General features: G+C 45.4%; 1 protein-coding gene across 2 annotated transcripts in view; it reads left to right on the top strand.

The window, feature by feature from the left end:
- The window catches only part of LOC141073688 (contactin-associated protein-like 5), a 960,637-nt gene that overhangs the window by 751,282 nt on the left and 190,274 nt on the right, over window positions 1-19,081 (top strand). For both annotated transcript variants that reach the window (XM_073561036.1, XM_073561037.1), the window contains exon 14: window positions 10,138-10,288. In XM_073561036.1, coding sequence (XP_073417137.1) covers window positions 10,138-10,288 — 151 coding nt within the window. The remainder of the gene's footprint in view (window positions 1-10,137; window positions 10,289-19,081) is intronic.

Below are 19,081 nucleotides of genomic sequence, written 5' to 3'. Positions count from 1 at the left end.
TGATTCCTGCGGTGAAGAAATCCGTTTGGTGGTTTCTGTGTAATCTTTATGTGAAGGCACACTTCTGCTCTGGTCCTCTGCACAAACTGTGTGCATGCTGAAGATAAGACATATATCACCGCTGCTCAAAACGTCCTGGTAGTGAATGCAACGGGCGGCGCATGCGCATATTAAGAGCAAGGAGAATAACATGGAAATGTGACTGTGCATATGACGCCGGCGCCATTTTGTTGGAACCAATTTATTTTTTTTTTAGAGACCACATCAATTATCACGCCATTTGCGATATTTAAAATAGTAGTTAGGTCTCTGACATGTCAGTGACCTGTCATTCAAACAGGAGGATGAATAAGGGAACAGAGCACCAAGAAAATACCCTGTCCACAAGCTCACCCCAATGCATGAAGATATCATTAAATGAAAGCTGCACACAAATATTACACATAAACCACTGAATGGATTTCTTCACTGCAGGAATCATTTTAAATATTATCACAACTCCAATATGGCTATGTGTGTACAGTACTTTACACTGCAAAATCCTGCCGACGGGTTCTATTTAAGGTTATTGTCCCTGACTTATTTTTGTATATTTTAATATGTACATTTACACATACAGTAAATATATACATTCACAATTACAGACACTTCTCTCCATACTTATAGATATATAAATTCAAAAATACAGGCAAATCATCCAAATTTTTGAAAAAGCAAGGATCTTTTATTCACCCTTCTCAAGAAATATATAAAACCTCTCTCTCTCTCTATTTACGTATATATATATATACACACACATACAGTTAGGTCCATATATATTTGGACAGAGACAACATTTTTCTAATTTTGGTTCTAGACATTACCACAATGAATCTTAAACAAAACAATTCAAATGCAGTTGAAGTTCAGACTTTCAGCTTTCATTTGAGGGTATCCACATTAAAATTGGAAGAAGGGTTTAAGAGTTTCAGCTCCTTAACATGTGCCACCCTGTTTTTAAAGGGAACAAAAGTAATTGGACAGATTAAATAATTGTAAATAAAATGTTCATTTCTAGTGCTTGGTTGAAAACCCTTGTTGGCAATGACTGGCTGAAGTCAGGAACTCATGGACATCACCAGACGCTGTGTTTCCTCCTTTTTGATGCTCTGCCAGGCCTTCATTACGATGGTTTTCAGTTGCTGTTTGTTTGTGGGCCTTTCTGTCTGAAGTTTAATCTTTAACAAGTGAAATGCATGCTCAATTGGGTTGAGATCAGGTGACTGAATTTGCCATTCAAGAATATTCCACTTCTTTGCTTTAATAAACTCCTGAGTTGCGTTGGCTTTATGTTTTGGGTCATTGTCCATCTGTAGTATGAAACGACGACCAATCAGTTTGGCTGCACTTGGCTGGCTCTGAGCACACAGTATGGCTCTGAGTACCTCAGAATTCATTCGGCTGCTTCTGTCCTATGTCACATCATCAATAAACACTAGTGACCCAGTGCCACTGGCAGCCATGCATGCCCAAGCCATCACACTCCCTCCGCCGTGTTTTACAGATGATGTGGTATGATTGGATCATGAGCTGTACCATGCCTTCGCCATACTTTTCTCTTTCCATCATTCTGGTAGAGATTGATCTTGGTTTCATCTGTCCAAAGAATGTTCCAGAACTGTGCTGGCTTTTTTAGATGTTTTTTAGCAAAGTCCAGTCTAGCCTTTTTATTCTTGATGCTTATGAGTTGCTTGCACCGTGCAGTGAACCCTCTGTATTTACTTTCATGCAGTCTTCTCTTTATGGTAGATTTGGACATTGATATGCCTACCTCCTGGAGAGTGTTGGTCACTTGGTTGGCTGTTGTGAAGAGGTTTCTCTTCACCATGGAGATTATTCTGCGATCATCCACCACTGTTGTCTTCCGTGGGCGCCCAGGTCTTTTTGCATTCATGAGCTCACCAGTGCTTTCTTTCTTTCTCAGGATGGACCAAACTGTAGATTTTGCCACTCTTAATGTTGTAGCAATTTCTCGGATGGGTTTTTTTCTGTTTTTGCAGCTTAAGGATGGCTTGTTTCACCGGCATGGAGAGCTCCTTTGACTGCATGTTTCCTTCACAGCAAAACCTTCCAAATGCAAGCACCACACCTCAAATCAACTCCAGGCCTTTTATCTGCTTAATTGAGAATGACATAACGAAGGGATTGCCCACACCTGTCCATGAAATAGCTTTGGAGTCAATTGTCCAATTACTTTTGGTCCCTTTAAAAACAGGGTGGCACATGTTAAGGAGCTGAAACTCCTAAACCCTTCATCCAATTTTAATGTGGATACCCTCAAATGAAAGCTCAAAGTCTGAACTTCAACTGCATCTGAACTGTTTTGTTTAAAATTCATTGTGGTGATGTCTAGAACCAAAATTAGAAAAATGTTCTCCCTGTCCAAATATTTATGGACCTAACTATATATATATATATATATATATATAGTAGGGATGTGACTCGCTTAGGTGCAGTGGGAGACAAATATGAGACAGGTTCTTCCAAAGTTCATGTGGTTTATTCACGTCATAAACGCACAAGGCAGCATAACACCAAAAAGGAACCTTTAGCTCAGGCAAAAGAACATAAATGTCCGTGGTTGTAGACTCAGAACAGGAGTCTCAGCACACATGGGAGGCTTAGTCCTCCCTACACACATCTCTCTGGTTCAGGAGCAGGCCACATTATAAGGCTGTAGCCACACCCACGAACCCAGCAGCTGACTGGTCACATGACTGTGACCTCACCACAGGTCCTTCAAACAACAACAATAATAATATCTGGTATGCTTTACATTATAGAGACAAGCCATTTATGAGGCACATATCACCCATCGATTACACGACCCTTAGCCCTGCCACATACCTCCCCCCTCTGCCTTAAGCCGTGGGGCTTGGCACTTTCACCTACCAGGCAAGGGATTCTGGAGAGGGCATCGGCATTCCCATGTAGCTTCCCGGCCCTATGCTCTACATGGAAGCTGAAGTCTTGTAGGGCTAAGAACCAGCGGGTGACCCTAGCATTCTTGCCCTTTGTTTCCCTCATCCACCTGAGTGGGGCATGGTCGGATATTAACCTAAACTTCCGTCCCACCAGGTAGTACCGTAATGTGTCCACTGCCCATTTTATGGCCAAACACTCCTTCTCTACAACTGAGTAATTTCTCTCACAAAAAGTCAACTTTCTACTCAAGTAGAGAACAGGATGCTCCTCCCCACGTATCTCTTGGGAGAGGACTGCTCCTACCCCGACATCTGAGGCATCTGTCTGGAGGACAAATTCACGTTTAAAGTCTGGGGCCACCAAAACGGGTTGCTTACAAAGAGCTCCCTTCATTTCTTGGAAGGCTGACTCTGCTTCTTCGGACCAGCTGACCATCACTGACTTTGTCCCTTTAAGCAGATCAGTTAGAGGTGCAGCCATTGTGGGGAAGTTTGGGATGAACCTCCTGTAATATCCCACAATCCCCAGGAAAGCTTTAACTTGCTTCTTTGACAGAGGTCTCGGCCATGTTTGAATTGCCTCCACTATTGATTTGGGGTTTGATCTCGCCACGCCCCACTACATATCCGAGGTACTTGGCTTCTTCTCTCCCCAAGGCACACTTCTTCGGGTTTATTGTAAACCCTGCCTCTCTTAGAGCGTCAAACACTGCTTGGACCTTTTCCAGGTGAGTCTCCAAGTCCGGGGTAAAGATGACGATATCATCTAGGTATGCGGCAGCGTATAGCTTATGAGGTGCAAGGATTCTATCCATCGCCCTCTGGAAGGTTGCTGGAGCTCCCTGTAGGCCAAACGGCATCCGGACATACTGGAAGCACACGTCTGGTGTGGAGAATGCCGTCTTCTCCTTGGCTTCCTGTGCCATGGGGATCTGCCAATATCCCTTGGTCAGATCCAAAGTGGTTATGTACCTGGCAGGTCCAAGTCTCTCGATGAGCTCATCAACGCATGGCATGGGATAAGCGTCGAACTTGGAGACCTCATTCAGCTTCCGGTAATCATTGCAGAACCTCCATTCACCATCAGGTTTTGGGACTAGGACAATTGGGCTCGACCAGCCGCTTTTGGATTCCTCAATGACCCCGAGCTTCAACATACGCTGCACCTCCTTGGAGATTACCTCTCGCCGGGCCTCAGGAATACGATATGGTTTCACGTTCACCCGCACATGTGGCTCGGTCAGAATTTCGTGCTCCACCACCTTCGTGCACCCCGGCAACTCTGAGAACAGGTCGCTGTTTTTCTGGAGTAACTCCCGGCACTGCTGTTTCTGGGCCTTCGATAGAGTCTCCGCTATGGTAACGGCTCCAACCTCCCCTTCTAGGTTGCCCAGCAAGCATGGAATTACCGCCGGCTCTCTATCTTGCCACGGCTTGATAAGGTTAACATGGTAAACCTGGTATGGCTTCCGTCTTCCGGGTTGGTGGATCTTGTAGTTTACGTCTCCCAGCTTCTCCATCACCTCATATGGCCCTTGCCACTTGGCCAAGAACTTACTTTCCACCGTCGGGATTAGCACGAGAACTCGGTCTCCCTGATTGAACTGCCTCACTCTGGCTGACCGGTTGTAGACCCTGGCCTGAGCCTCTTGTGCCTGGCGGAGATGTTCTTTAACAATGGGTATCACCTTCGCAACCCTCTGCTGCATCAGTGCCACATGCTCAATGACACTTCTGTGGGGCGTGACTTCGGCTTCCCAGGTTTTCTTGGCTATATCTAGGAGACCTCGCGGATGCTGGCCGTACAGAAGCTCGAAGGGCGAGAACCCCGTGGAGGCCTGGGGAACTTCACGGATAGAAAACAGTAAATACGGTAAGAGACAATCCCAGTCTCTACCATCTTCCTCTATGACTTTTCTCAGCATGCTCTTCAGTGTCTTGTTAAACCTCTCAACAAGGCCATCTGACTGCGGATGGTACACTGAAGTCCTTAACTGGGAAATTTGCAAGACTCTGCACAATTCTCTCATCACCTTGCTCATAAAAGGTGTCCCCTGGTCGGTCAGGATCTCCTTCGGCAAACCCGTCTGGGAAAACACATGGACCAGCTCGCGGGCTATACTCTTCGCGGAGGAGTTTCTCAGGGGAATGGCCTCAGGATAGCGTGTGGCATAGTCCAGGATGACTAATATATACTGATGGCCCCGAGCTGATTTAACTAAGGGACCGACCAAGTCCATGGCAATTCTCTCAAATTGCACCTCAATAATGGGCAGTGGCACAAGAGGGTTCCGAAAATGAGATGTGGGGGCAGTTAACTGACATGTCGGGCAGGACCTGCAATAGTTTCCTATTTCCCAGTGACACCCAGGCCAATAGAACCTCTGTACAATCTGTTCCTGCGTTTTTTCCACCCCCAGGTGTCCCCCCAAGACATGTGAATGGGCCATGTCCAACACTTTCCGTCTATAGGGGCCTGGTACTATTAACTGCTCTACCCCCTCCTCCCTTATTTTCGTGACCCAGTACAACAATTCCCCACTCAACATAAAATAGGGAAACCTTGTGTCTGCTCCCGGCTCTTGTGGAACCCCATTAATGACGGTGACATTGTTAAAGGCTTCCCTTAGCGTGGGGTCCCTATGTTGGGCAGTCCCAAAAGTCTCCCCGGCCACCCCTAACTCCGGGATGTCAGGTACAGGGGACCCTTCCTCTTCATCCCCAACAAGTACACATAAAAGAAACCCGTCTGCCTCAGGTGGTGGCGATACCTCAGTGGAGTGGATTGGTTCCCTGCTCTTGCTAGCACACTCAGAACCCATCCCCCACAGATCCCAAAACAGACAGAAATCCCGGCCAATAATTATAGGGTGCAACAAGTCTTGAACAACGCCAACTTCATGCGACTCGGTGCCATGTGCCGTTTCAATATTCACCCTAGCCATAGGGTAGTCCTTTGCATCGCCATGTATGCACCGAACACCAATCTTTTTACCCGGGAGTATGTGGAGAGGAAAACTGGCCCTCACAAGGGTCACCAAGCTCCCGGAGTCCAGAAGCGCCATTACTGCTCGACTGTTCACCTTCACGGGACACGCTTGTGGCCCCTTGTTAGGTAGCGAGTTCACACTGCAAGCTGGATATGCGTAGTATGAACTACGGTGTCCCATGCTGCAGTCCATCTGCTCGGTGGTCTGGAGACAACGGGCAGCTATATGTCCTGGCCTGTGACACTTCCAGCAAATAACATTACCCGAAGGGACCTTGGGCACCACCTCCCCCGCCCCTGTTGACCTTGAACGTCCCACCCCTTTTTGGGACTCCGCCCCCTGCTCCCACCCCCAATACAGAATGGGCTGCTTCCCCAAGGAACCTTCCATCCCCTGGTATCTCTCGACCAGCCCAACCAGTTCATCAGCATTTTGGGGATCACCCTGGGCAACCCAAGTCTGTAGAGGTCTCGGCAGGGAATGCACAAACCGATCCATCACAACTCGCTCTACCATCTGTGCAGGGGAAGCCGACTCTGGCTGCAGCCATTTCTGGACCAGGTGCAACAGGTCAAACATTTGGGAGCGTGGGGGTTTTTCCCGGTGATAGGCCCAGCGATGAACTCGCTGTGCCCTGGTAGTCATTGTTACCTCCAAGCGTGCGAGAATTTCCGCTTTTAATTTGGGATACTCTCTAGCATCTTGTACGGTCAGGTCAAAGTACGCCTTCTGGGGCTCCCCCGTTAGGTATGGGGCCAGTACCTCCGCCCACCGCTCTGGCTGAAGTTTTTCCCTCTCAGCCACCCTCTCAAACACCGTCAGGAAGGCCTCCACATCATCCTCAGGGGTCATTTTTTGTAATGCGCGTTTTACCGCCTTCCCGACGTCGGTGGCATCAGCCCGACCTGGGGTTGGGGCGCTCGTCCTGCCCTCCTGGATGGCGGTTGCCAGAAGCTGCATCTGCTGCCGTTGTTCCTGCTGGCTCTGCTGGAACTGCTGCCGATGCTCCTGCTGGCTTTGCTGGATCTGCTGTAACAACAGCTTGTTGGTTTCCTGTTGCAGTGCCTGGGACTGGACCAGGTGTTTCAGCAGGTCCTCCATTATTCCAGGCAGTGAATGTTGCCCCGCTGCAAACTTCACCCAGGACATGCAGCAACTGTCTCAAGTCTCTGCTGGGACCGCTGCCCACACGTATACCACCAATTGTAGGGATGTGACTCGCTTACGTGCAGCAGGAGACAAATATGAGACAGGTTCATCCAAAGTTCATGTGGTTTATTCACGTCATAAACGCACAAGGCAGCATAACACCAAAAAGGAACCTTTAGCTCAGGCAAAAGAACATAAATGTCCATGGTTGTAGACTCAGAACAGGAGTCTCAGCACACATGGGAGGCTTAGTCCTCCCTACACACATCTCTCTGGTTCAGGAGCAGGCCACATTATAAGGCTGTAGCCACACCCACGATCCCAGCAGCTGACTGGTCACATGACTGTGACCTCACCACAGGTCCTTCAAACAACAACAATAATAATATCTGGTATGCTTTACATTATAGAGACAAGCCATTTATGAGGCACATATCGCCCATCGATTACACGACCCTTAGCCCTGCCACAATATATATATATATATATATATATATATATATATGATAGGACATATTGAAACATATAAAAACAAATCTGATATAGTAACCTCAAATAATGGGGCTGTGTTATAGCTGTTATATTCTTGTTTACAGAGGCAGTATTATAATAATTATATCCCTTTACAGAGAATGTTGAGGTATTGTAAGTAAAGTCTTGTACATAAGGGCAGCATTGCAGCATTGAAGTGTTTATATTCTTCATTTATAGGATTATAACCACTATAACGATGCCACCTATGTCCCTAAGTGCAAGATAGCCGTCCATCTCTGTTATTAACGTTATTTACCATATTCAGACTTGTCTTGTGGTGCTCATCAAACATGAGGGATGATAAAGTGTTTCTGATACAGGTAAAATGAATTGCAGGGTGATAATTAATTAAACAATGGGACAAGGTGAGGAGACTTCACTTATAATGTGTGATTAATGCTATGCATGACCTCAGTGGATATGTAAATTAGCTTCTTTGGTTGAATAATCAACATAGTTTTATTAGCATTGTTTTGTTTTTGAAATTCATCAGCAGTGGTTGCTAATTAGCCTTCACCCTCCAGCGCCAGGCTTTGTCAATACCTGAGGTCTCAGCATTTTTCTGTCTGGCTTGCTCCCTGATGATAGGTGTTACCTTACTGACAGAGCGTTCATGTAATTATACAATGTCATGATTATTAATACATTTTGCGAACACCAACACACATTGTATTGTCCTCATAGTGATGCAGAGAAAGTATCTTGGATTCACGAAAAAGAAGCAAAATCATTGTGCAATGAAATGATTCCAACTTTAATTTATGCTTTGTGTTTTAATACCTTACTGGATTAAAAATCTCTGCTTGCTGCAAGTCACACATGTCAAACTCTGATATATGGGCCAAATCTGGCCCACAGGGTGAGTATATTCTTCCCATGATTCCGGGCGGGTACCCCGAGTATATTAGGCATTGAAATTTCACCCTGCATCCTATTTTGGCATCCTAGATACCAATAAAGCAATGATGGAAGAGGGAACATCAGCAGACGCTCCCTCTCACATCATTCCCCCTCTGCATCTAATGTCTCAGCGCAGTGGGCGTGATGAGATCCTTACAACGTGTTCGCTGTACCAATATTTGCAGAGGATCTGAAGACACCATGAAGAGACCAGAGCAGCCGGGGAATGGGCAGAGGTGAGTATTTATTAATTTATTTTATTGTAGAGTCTATTATACTGTTTTGAACACTATGTGATGCCCATTATACTGTATGGAACACTATGTGATACCCATTATACTATATGGAACACTATGTGATGCCCATTATACTGTATGGAGCACTATTTGAGGCCATTATACTATATGGAACACTATGTGATGTCCATTATACTGTATGGAGCACTAATTGAGGCCATTATACTATATGGAACACTATGTGATGCCCATTATACTGTATGGAGAACTATTTGAGGCCATTGTACTGTACAGAAGGCAATGCAGGGGACCCATAATACTGTATGGAGCATTGTGTGGGGCCCATTATACTATATGGAAGGGTGTGTGGGGATTACAGTTGGGGAATCATACTGTGATAGGGTCACCATTCTTTGGGAGATTGAAAAAGGGGGATTCAATAGAGTCCTCATACTGTGCATGTGGAGGTACTGTAGAGGAATTCACCATCCGGGTTTCATACTGTGTTTTGGGGCACTTTTGTTTGCCTCATACTTTATGATCTGATCTGTGTTATTCAATCACTTTTTCTTTTGTTATTACATATTTAAATTAGGTCATTGGAACATATATTTCTTACATAACATATTATATTATCCCAATATTTTATTCTATAATCTATTAATTGAAATGTACTTTGATCGTGGGACAACCCATTTAAAATTTTTCATATGAAAAAGTTCATTGTTATATTTGATAAGGAAAAACGCCATGAATTCTAGACATTTTTTTTAATAAATATCAAGGTTGGCCTTAGACTTTGTCCAAGCTTTTAATTTTGGCCCCGTGTGACATCACTGCTGTAAGTGAATATGAATATTCTTGTTTACGTACAGAGACGAATAATCCTTTTTCATGGAATACTTTTAATATAGGATTTTGCTAGTCCCATCTAGTCTGGACAAACATCCCTCCATTACATTTTATCTGCAGGGATACATTGTAGTAAACTCTTCGGACATGAGAGACTTTTGTGCTGCCGGTGAGTTTAGCTCATAAAAGATATAATTATAGCAAACAAGAACATTTCAATTCACTGACAGAAAACATTCTGACATTTCTAGTACAATGGACACAATTTATCAATGTGTCATTTTATAAAATTACTTTTCTGTTGTATCAGGAAATAGATTTTGTATTTCAGTAGGTTACAATTGTGCAGAAAGGTGAAATATTTTGAAGAATCACCCAGAATGGTGAGTTAGGCTTACGGGGCTCTCACAATGTACACCTTACTGATCTGCGCTTTCTATTTCACTCCGTGATCAGATATGTATTTTGTGCCTTCCAGTCTTACTAATATTGCGGTATGTTGGGTATTTGCAGATGGCGCTCCCTTTACCTGGTGGATCGGAAAAGGCAATGAGAGGCACACATACTGGGGAGGGTCCTTGCCCGGACAATGCACCTGTGGCCTAGAGGAAAGCTGCATCGATATGAGGCATTACTGCAACTGTGACGCTGACAGGAGTGACTGGTAAGGCCACAGCCCCTCTCACTGCAGAGCAATGGTACTTTCTATAAGTAGATGTCGCAGGGTTCCTGAAGACAGCTGTCATAGCTCATGGAGATATCAAGAATTCACCTTGTTTTACTCTTCGTGCATGCTGTACTCTAGTCACCTGCCATATTCATATTAGTCTTGACTCCTGAACTTACTTATTGCCAATCTAAGTACGGCAGATTTATATTGTAAGATGTAGATTTATACCCCAGAAATTGTCCAATAATAATCAGTAGTCCAGTAATATACAGTATATTTTGTCCTAAACTCACATTATAGGCCCAATTCATCAACATCAGCATTGTATAAACCGGTCTGGAAGAGTAGATTTGTTGGAGTCAGACACTACTGTGTCATGAGGAGGCAGACGCCTGCTCACGATTCTGGAGCATTGGACGAGCACAGGGTCGGACTGCCATCTGGCAATTCTGACACATGCCAGAAGGGCCTGTCTGGTCATGGGCTGCCTTGTCTGCTACGTTGTTAACAGAATTGGTGTCCTGAACGGTTGTGATGGAGCACAAAGTCACTGACTCTGTCACTTACCCCAGTCTGCCATGGGTATCATTGGAAATATTGGTCTTGTAGTAAATCTTCCTTCCCTCCATCCAGGGGAATATTAGTAATATATCTTATCTGGTTCTTGGGATGAGGACAACATGGGCCTGTGTGATTTCAAATGCCAGGGCTGAATTTCATTCCCAGTCCGTACCTGGACGAGCACCTCTGTGTGCGCCTCTCCCTCATTATGAATTTGAAGAGCAGTGGTCACCTCTCCACCAACCCTCCCCAGCACCACCCACTTTTCCTAAGCTGGAAGAAATGGCGTTCAAACACCAAAAGTCACCATCTTGAATGCATCCGAATGATGCGACCATTACAAGCTTTGATGAGTCGGACCCTATGTCTTTTCCTCCAGCCACTGCTGAATATGCAGTCATATTTATCTTAGTTCCTACTGAATTCATCAGTGACCTCAAATCTTGCAATTTCCTTCTACTTCAGTGTCTTTACTAGGCATGTACTGCTGACTTTCCTAATTCTTCTACTCCAGTTCATTCCAGATCTGGAATCATTTATCCTGCTTCAGTTTCAGCCTTGACCTTAAAGGTACTGTCACACTTAGGCTGGAGTCACACTAACCTGCGCAAAATACGCTCCGTATTTTACATGCGTAATACGGATCAATGACCACAAAATAGTGGTCCGTAGGTCATCCGTAAGCAAGGTGAGGTCGCGTATTTTGCGCATGTGTGTCTCCGTATGCAATCCGTATGCAATCCGTATGGCGAGATTTTCTCGCAGCCTTGCAAAATGGACATTTAACGGTTTTGAGGCCTGCAAACTATTTAAATCATTAGCCTGCACCCTATTTAGACACTCAGAAATAGGTGGCTGCCTACATTCTGTACATTTCTCACCTTGCTTTCACGAGGTGTGTTGGTGTTCTTTGTGCAGCATGGCAGAGGGTCTGACATTCAATACAACCGAGCAGGTTCTCTTTACCTGGCATTTGTCACGGCGCTTTGGCCAACCATATCCTGTGAAAGTGGATCCGCGGAGGAGGAGACGCATGTGGGTACATCCACTTTTGAGGCAACGACTCACAAGAGGGCATTTTCACCGCCTCTATTCGGTGGGAGCATCCGGAAAAATTTTACCAGTACTGTCGAATGAGCATTTCCACATTTGATCGCCTCTTGGAGACAGTGCGCCCTGGGATCACATTTCAGGACACTAGGATGCGCCAAGCCATATCTGCAGAGGAGCGACTTCTACTCACAATACGGTATGTACTCCACAACCACATTCTCTATGTTCATAATGTGTGTGTTAATTTATGTTTTTTGGCCTTCTTGGACAATGTTTAATACCCTCATCTTACTCAAAATATGTTTCAACTGACACAGCACAATGTTACATCTAATATGTACTGCATATCACTTAGTCATTGTGCCACCAAATATGTGTGTGTTGTTCTCTCTCATTTCCTACCAAGTTTGGTCGGCATGTAACTGATTTTTTTTACTTTAGCCATTCTAACCTGGACTTTTTCTGTTGTTCTACAGCTTCCTGTCCACTGGCCTGTCTTATGCCGCCCTCCACCATGAGTTTCTCATTGGAAAGTCCACCAATTCAGGCATAGTGAGGTCTACATGTGCACAAATCTGGACAAGACTCCATCAGGTGGTCCTACCCGAGCCCAGGATGGAAGACTGGTTAAGGATTTCAAGGGACTTTGAGGAGGACTGCCAGTTTCCAAATTGTATTGGGGCCCTGGATGGCAAACATATCAGGGTGCGTAAGCCGCCGAACTCAGGGTCCCAATTCTTCAATTATAAGCAATACTTTTCTGTTGTATTGTTGGCTGTGGTAGACCCTCAATACAAGTTTATAATTGTGGACATTGGGGCCTATGGAAGGACGGGAGACTCTAGAGTCTTCAATACTTCCATAATGGGTCGGCGACTACGCACCAACCAGTTTGAACTACCACCACCACGCCAGCTACCAGGCTCCCCCGAACAATCAGTCCCTTATGTCCTTGTGGCAGATTAGGCCTTTCAGTTATCACGTAATGTCATGAGGCCATATCCCCGGCGCAACCTTGACCACAGGCGCAGAATTTTGAACTTGCGCCTATCACGTGCTAGGCGACTGGTGGAGTGTTCCTTTGGGATTCTTTGTGCCAAATGGCGTGTACTCCAGTCTGCCATTCAGTTGAGTGAGCAAAATGTGAATGAAGTTGTGAAAGCCTGTGTTGTTCTGCATAACTTCACCAGGATACATGATTGCTCCTCCTCTGATGGTGTTGTGCGTAGGCCGGACAATGTGCGCAGGGTGAGACCACCAATCATCCCTCAACGTAGACCACTCTCTGGCCTCAAAGTGCGTGATATATTCACTAATTACTTTATCTCACCTGAGGGGGCTACTTCTTGGCAAGAGAATGCTGTGTCTATGTTCTAATTATTTTTGGTTCAAAGTGTGTCTAAATATATATTACTCAAGCCTTGTTATGATTCTATGAGTGTTTCTTTGCATTGGTTGGTGTCTGTTAGTATGTTGTGAGGGATAGTGAGAAATCACACAGAGACGTTAACTAGAGTAGACAAATTTTTAGTTTTGCCTTTTGGTTTTTTGGTTTTTGCTTAAAGGCAAACATAATTTTGCCATCACACAAATTTGGCAATGGCCAAAATGACCCTTTGGGCCTTCGTTAACTTGATGTAACATTAACATAACAGAAAATAACTGCAACAAACATTATGCAATAACAACATTGCTGCATGCCTACATTAACCTGGATTAGGCAACAAAGGGTGAGCTCCATCACCAAAATGAAGTCAATAAGATAACACTCACATTTCCTCATAATGTTTTCCAAACATAGAAAGATTCCACCATGACAGGCAAGGCTACCTCACATCTTTCACACAGATATTACCTGTCTGTAGAACAGACAATATTTAAGCATGCTATACTGGAAAGGATGAAAATACAAAACTCACTTGTTAAGACATAGAGAGAGCGTGATATTGTGAATGCTGTTCGCCTCAAATTGGTTTACTAGAGAATGCTAATAACAAAGTTGACTACTTAACTAAAGGCAAGCACACCTTTCCTATGCATTAACAAGTGATTAGTGTATTTTCATCCTTTCAGGTAACAGTATAGCGCATTTAAATATTCTCTTTTATACACACATGTAATATCTGTGTGAAAGGCGTGAGGTAGCGTTGCCTGTCATGATGGATTGTTTCATATGTTTGGAAAACATTGTTTACAAATGTGAGTGTTAAATTATGTTCTAAATGTTGGTGATGGAGAACACCTGTTTTTTTCTCTAGATTAGAAGCACCAGTTACATGTCACTGGACATCTCCAAAGTTTGGATTCATAAATCCTCATATGTAGGGGATGGGGAACGGGGAGGAACAGCCTGGGGGTGCTGCTGGACATTGTGGCCAACATCGCCCTGTGTGGGGCCATACTGTTGCCCATGATGCTGTTGTTGTCCAGCCTCCTGGGCCTGTTGGTGATACTGCCCAGAGTAATAATGATGATGGTGAGGGGCTTCTTGTTGGCTATGGTAGGCCCGTGGATCATACCCACCAAGATAGCCAGATCGTCCCCAACCAGGTTGGGACCAGCCTCCAACACTGGGTGGGTACAAGTGGCCATATTGGTGGGGTTGGCTTGCTGAAGACATTTGGGGCTGCGGAATAGAAGGATGGGTAGGGGGAGGAAGGGGTTGAGGTGTTGGCCCACGTATTAGGGGCTGTTCAGACCCTGCTTGAGCAAGCATCTGTGTGGATGGTCTCATGCGCATTAAATTTCTTGGTGAGAGCTGCCACCTCTCCAGAAATTCAAACACCTCATATGGGGTATTGGGGGGGGGTGCTTGCATCAAGCAGGATCTGAATACACCCCCTAATACGGAGCCTGACCTCACGGGTAAGGGCACGGAGATAAAGGGTGAGGCTACGTGCATAGGCCTCCTCACCATCATCTGTAGTGACTCTGGACAGGTAATTCAGCACCCCAGTGTCCACATTGGTCCTGCTCTCTTGAATGGCGACCTGGCGCCTTCTTCTTATTCGCCGTGTTGCTAGAGCAGCCTGTGGGGAGGGCCTGATCTGGGCAGTTGGGCTGCTGCTCAAGTTGCCCATCTCTTCCAGGATGGGTGAGGTTGCAGCTGCAGACCGTCCTGGTGGTGTGTTTTGTCGGGCAGCCATTGTGTGCTCTTGTGATGCCTCCTCTTCAGACATCCTTCTTGTAGGGGGAGAAGATGGGCCAGCCACCTCATCCCCTACAGGATCAATAATGGGCTCTGCCTCTGAGGCTGTTCCTCGATCCGTAAGGTTGGATTGAGTTCTGTTATGAAATAGAACAGAGGCAAAAATACATCAATATTTTTGTCCCTGTAAAGTATTTGTGTAATGTTTTTGTGTCATGTGGTGTGAGGTATGTACTTACGGTCTCAGAGCCAGAATTGGGGCGAGGAAGTTCAGCCGGTCATAATATATATATTTCCGCTTTACATGGCCAGCATCCCCACTCCTGGACCGCTGCTGGCGTTCCCGGCGGTATTGGTCCCGGATGCTTCTCCACCGTTTCATCACATCTTCCACTGCAATGTGACAGGAAAGATTGTCAAAATCACATATTTGAGTGGTCACATTTTCAAACAGTAGTCTAGGCATGGGGCCTTATGGGGTGTGCGTTCTACCCATGGTGGCATATGTAATTGGGCCGATACCCAGGGTCTCATTATCTCCCCTGAAAATAATTTTTGTGGCTAGGAGGATGAGGAGCTTGTGGCCTAACCCCTAATTATGGCTGTGTGAAGCCACGTGTCACATCCTAATGTAACGGCCTCATGAGGCTAAAATTACATGCCCAGGAAGGGGGGGGGGGCTGATTGTAGAGTCATTTTATAGCGCGCGCTAACGTTAATTATATTTTTATGGCTGCACTTACGAATTTTCTGCTGCTTCTCACGTGGTCTGTCACCGAAGTCATGGTACATCTGGCGACAGATGCGCCTCCATGACGCCTCCTTTCGTGTGCGGTTCGCATAGTTTGCGTCACGTGGGTCCCATATTTCTGGACGCTCCTGCACCAGCACAATTAGCATCTCCACATTTATGTACAGTGGGGAAAAAAAGTATTTAGTCAGTCAGCAATAGTGCAAGTTCCACCACTTAAAAAGATGAGAGGTGTCTGTAATTTACATCATAGGTAGACCTCAACTATGGGAGACAAACTGAGAAAAAAAAATCCAGAAAATCACATTGTCTGTTTTTTTTTTCATTTTATTTGCATATTATGGTGGAAAATAAGTATTTGGTCAGAAACAAAATTTCATCTCAATACTTTGTGATATATCCTTTGTTGGCAATGACAGAGGTAAAAAGTTTTCTGTAAGTCTTCACAAGGTTGCCACACACTGTTGTTGGTATGTTGGCCCATTCCTCCATGCAGATCTCCTCTAGGGCAGTGATGTTTTTGGCTTTTCGCTTGGCAACACGGACTTTCAACTCCCTCCAAAGGTTTTCTATAGGGTTGAGATCTGGAGACTGGCTAGGCCACTCCAGGACCTTGAAATGCTTCTTACGAAGCCACTCCTTCGTTGCCCTGGCGGTGTGCTTTGGATCATTGTCATGTTGAAAGACCCAGCCACGTTTCATCTTCAATGCCCTTGCTGATGGAAGGAGGTTTGCACTCAAAATCTCAGGATACATGGCCCCATTCATTCTTTCATGTACCCGGATCAGTCGTCCTGGCCCCTTTGCAGAGAAACAGCCCCAAAGCATGATGTTTCCACCACCATGCTTTACAGTAGGTATGGTGTTTGATGGATGCAACTCAGTATTCTTTTTCCTCCAAACACGACAAGTTGTGTTTCTACCAAACAGTTTCAGTTTGGTTTCATCAGACCATAGGACATTCTCCCAAAACTCCTCTGGATCATCCAAATGCTCTCTAGCAAACTTCAGACGGGCCCGGACATCGGACATGTACAGGCTTAAGCAGTGGGACACGTCTGGCACTGCAGGATCTGAGTCCATGGTGGTGTAGTGTGTTACTTATGGTAGGCCTTGTTACATTGGTCCCAGCTCTCTGCAGTTCATTCACTAGGTCCCCCCGCGTGGTTCTGGGATTTTTGCTCACCGTTCTTGTGATCATTCTGACCCAACGGGGTTGGATTTTGCGTGGAGCACCAGATCGAGGGAGATTATCAGTGGTCTTGTATGTCTTCCATTTTCTAATTATTGCTCCCACAGTTGATTTCTTCACTCCAAGCTGGTTGGCTATTGCAGATTCAGTCTTCCCAGCCTGGTGCAGGGCTACAATTTTGTTTCTGGTGTCCTTTGACAGCTCTTTGGTCTTCACCATAGTGGAGTTTGGAGTCAGACTGTTTGAGGGTGTGCACAGGTGTCTTTTTATACTGATAACAAGTTTAAACAGGTGCCATTACTACAGGTAATGAGTGGAGTAAAGAGGAGACTCTTAAAGAAGAAGTTACAGGTCTGTGAGAGCCAGAAATCTTGATTGCTTGTTTCTGACCAAATACTTATTTTCCACCATAATATGCAAATAAAATGAAAAAAAAAACAGACAATGTGATTTTCTGGATTTTTTTTTCTCAGTTTGTCTCCCATAGTTGAGGTCTACCTATGATGTAAATTACAGACGCCTCTCATCTTTTTAAGTGGTGGAACTTGCACTATTGCTGACTGACTAAATACTTTTTTCCCCACTGTAAGTGGACGCCATGCTGTTGCTGTACTCCGTGGAGGCGTACTTCCTGGATGTCTGGAGCGCTTTTTGAGCTCATTTGCATGTCTACGCTTTCTGATGATGGATTGGCCCATTTCCTGTCACCAGCCAAAAGACCTGCGTATTGCTCGCAGGTCACACGTGTGGTCAGTGTGTAATCCGTATTTTTTGCACACCCATTGACTTGCATTGGCGTGCTACGGGCGTAGTACGCTGACAATCGCAGCATGCTGCGAGTGGTACGGAGCGTAGGATACGGAGGAGAAATATACGCCTGGTGACCCCATAGAGAATCATTGGTCCGTGTTTAATGCGTGCTTTTTGCGCCTCGCACGCACCCGTATTCCTCGCCAGTGTGACTCCGGCCTTTGCGATGTACCAGCGATCCCGACCAGCGATATGACGCGGTCAGGATCGCTGGTACTTCGCTAAGTGGTCGCTAGTGAGCTGCCACACAGGCAGATCTCACCAGCGACATCGCTGGGGACGGGGATCGCTACTTACCTGTCAGACGCGGCGATCCTGCGTCCTCCCGCCCGCATCCACACTCGTCGCTCGTCTCTCCACAGGAAGCGCCACAGGAAGCTGACGACGAGAAACAGTCCTGAACGTTCTCGCGCGATCAGCGATAACCAGCGGGGGAGCCGGTCGTAGGTAAGTATCAGACATAGCGATATCTCTTAGTGTGACAGGCCCTTAAGGCTAAGTGCACATTGCGGATTGGTCTGCGACCTTTTTATCTGCAGAACCGCAGGTAAAACCGCAGGTAAAATGACCTGCAGTTTTACCTGCGGATTGGCCTGCGGTTTATCATCTCTACAATGGAGGAGATGGTAAACCGCAGCGGACTCCGCAGAAAAGAATTGACATGTCAATACTTTCTGCGGATTCAAAACCGCAGCTTTTCCGCAGTTAAAAATCTGCAGCATGTGCACAGCAGAATGTAAATCCCATAGGATAACATGCTACTGTACACTGTCTGCAGAACTGCTGCAGATCCACATCGGCCAAAACCGCAGCGGATCCGCAGCAAAAACCGCAGCGTGTGCACATAGCCTAAATCTCTTACCTCTTCTGCATTTTCCATGTCCCTACTAAGCAAGCTCTGTTCATTTTGCTTTGCAAGGTGTAGATTACGGAGAGCATAAAAATCTGAAACAAACTTTAGTTCCAAGAACACAGCTCAGTACAGTGATGCTATTCTTTAAAGTAAATTCCACAAAGTTTTTGTCACTTAATCTGAGAGCAGCATGATGTAGGGGAAGAGCTCAAAATTCCAGTGATGTGTCACTTACTGGGCTGCTTAGTGTAGTTTTATAAAATCACTGTTTTACCAGCAGGAGATTATCACTACAGGAATAGAAAACCTGCTGCCAGGTAGTTCTCTATATTCATGAGCTCTCTATAACCCTGCCTCCATTACTAATTGGACATTTTCTGCCTATGCACAGTGTACATAGAAAGCTGCCAATCCATGGT

This window comes from Dendrobates tinctorius, unplaced genomic scaffold (genome assembly GCF_039654945.1).
Source record: "Dendrobates tinctorius isolate UK_male_01 unplaced genomic scaffold, ASM3965494v1 ptg000312l, whole genome shotgun sequence".
NCBI classification, from domain to species: Eukaryota; Metazoa; Chordata; class Amphibia; order Anura; family Dendrobatidae; genus Dendrobates; species Dendrobates tinctorius.
This window is presented reverse-complemented; position numbering and strand designations above follow the sequence as displayed.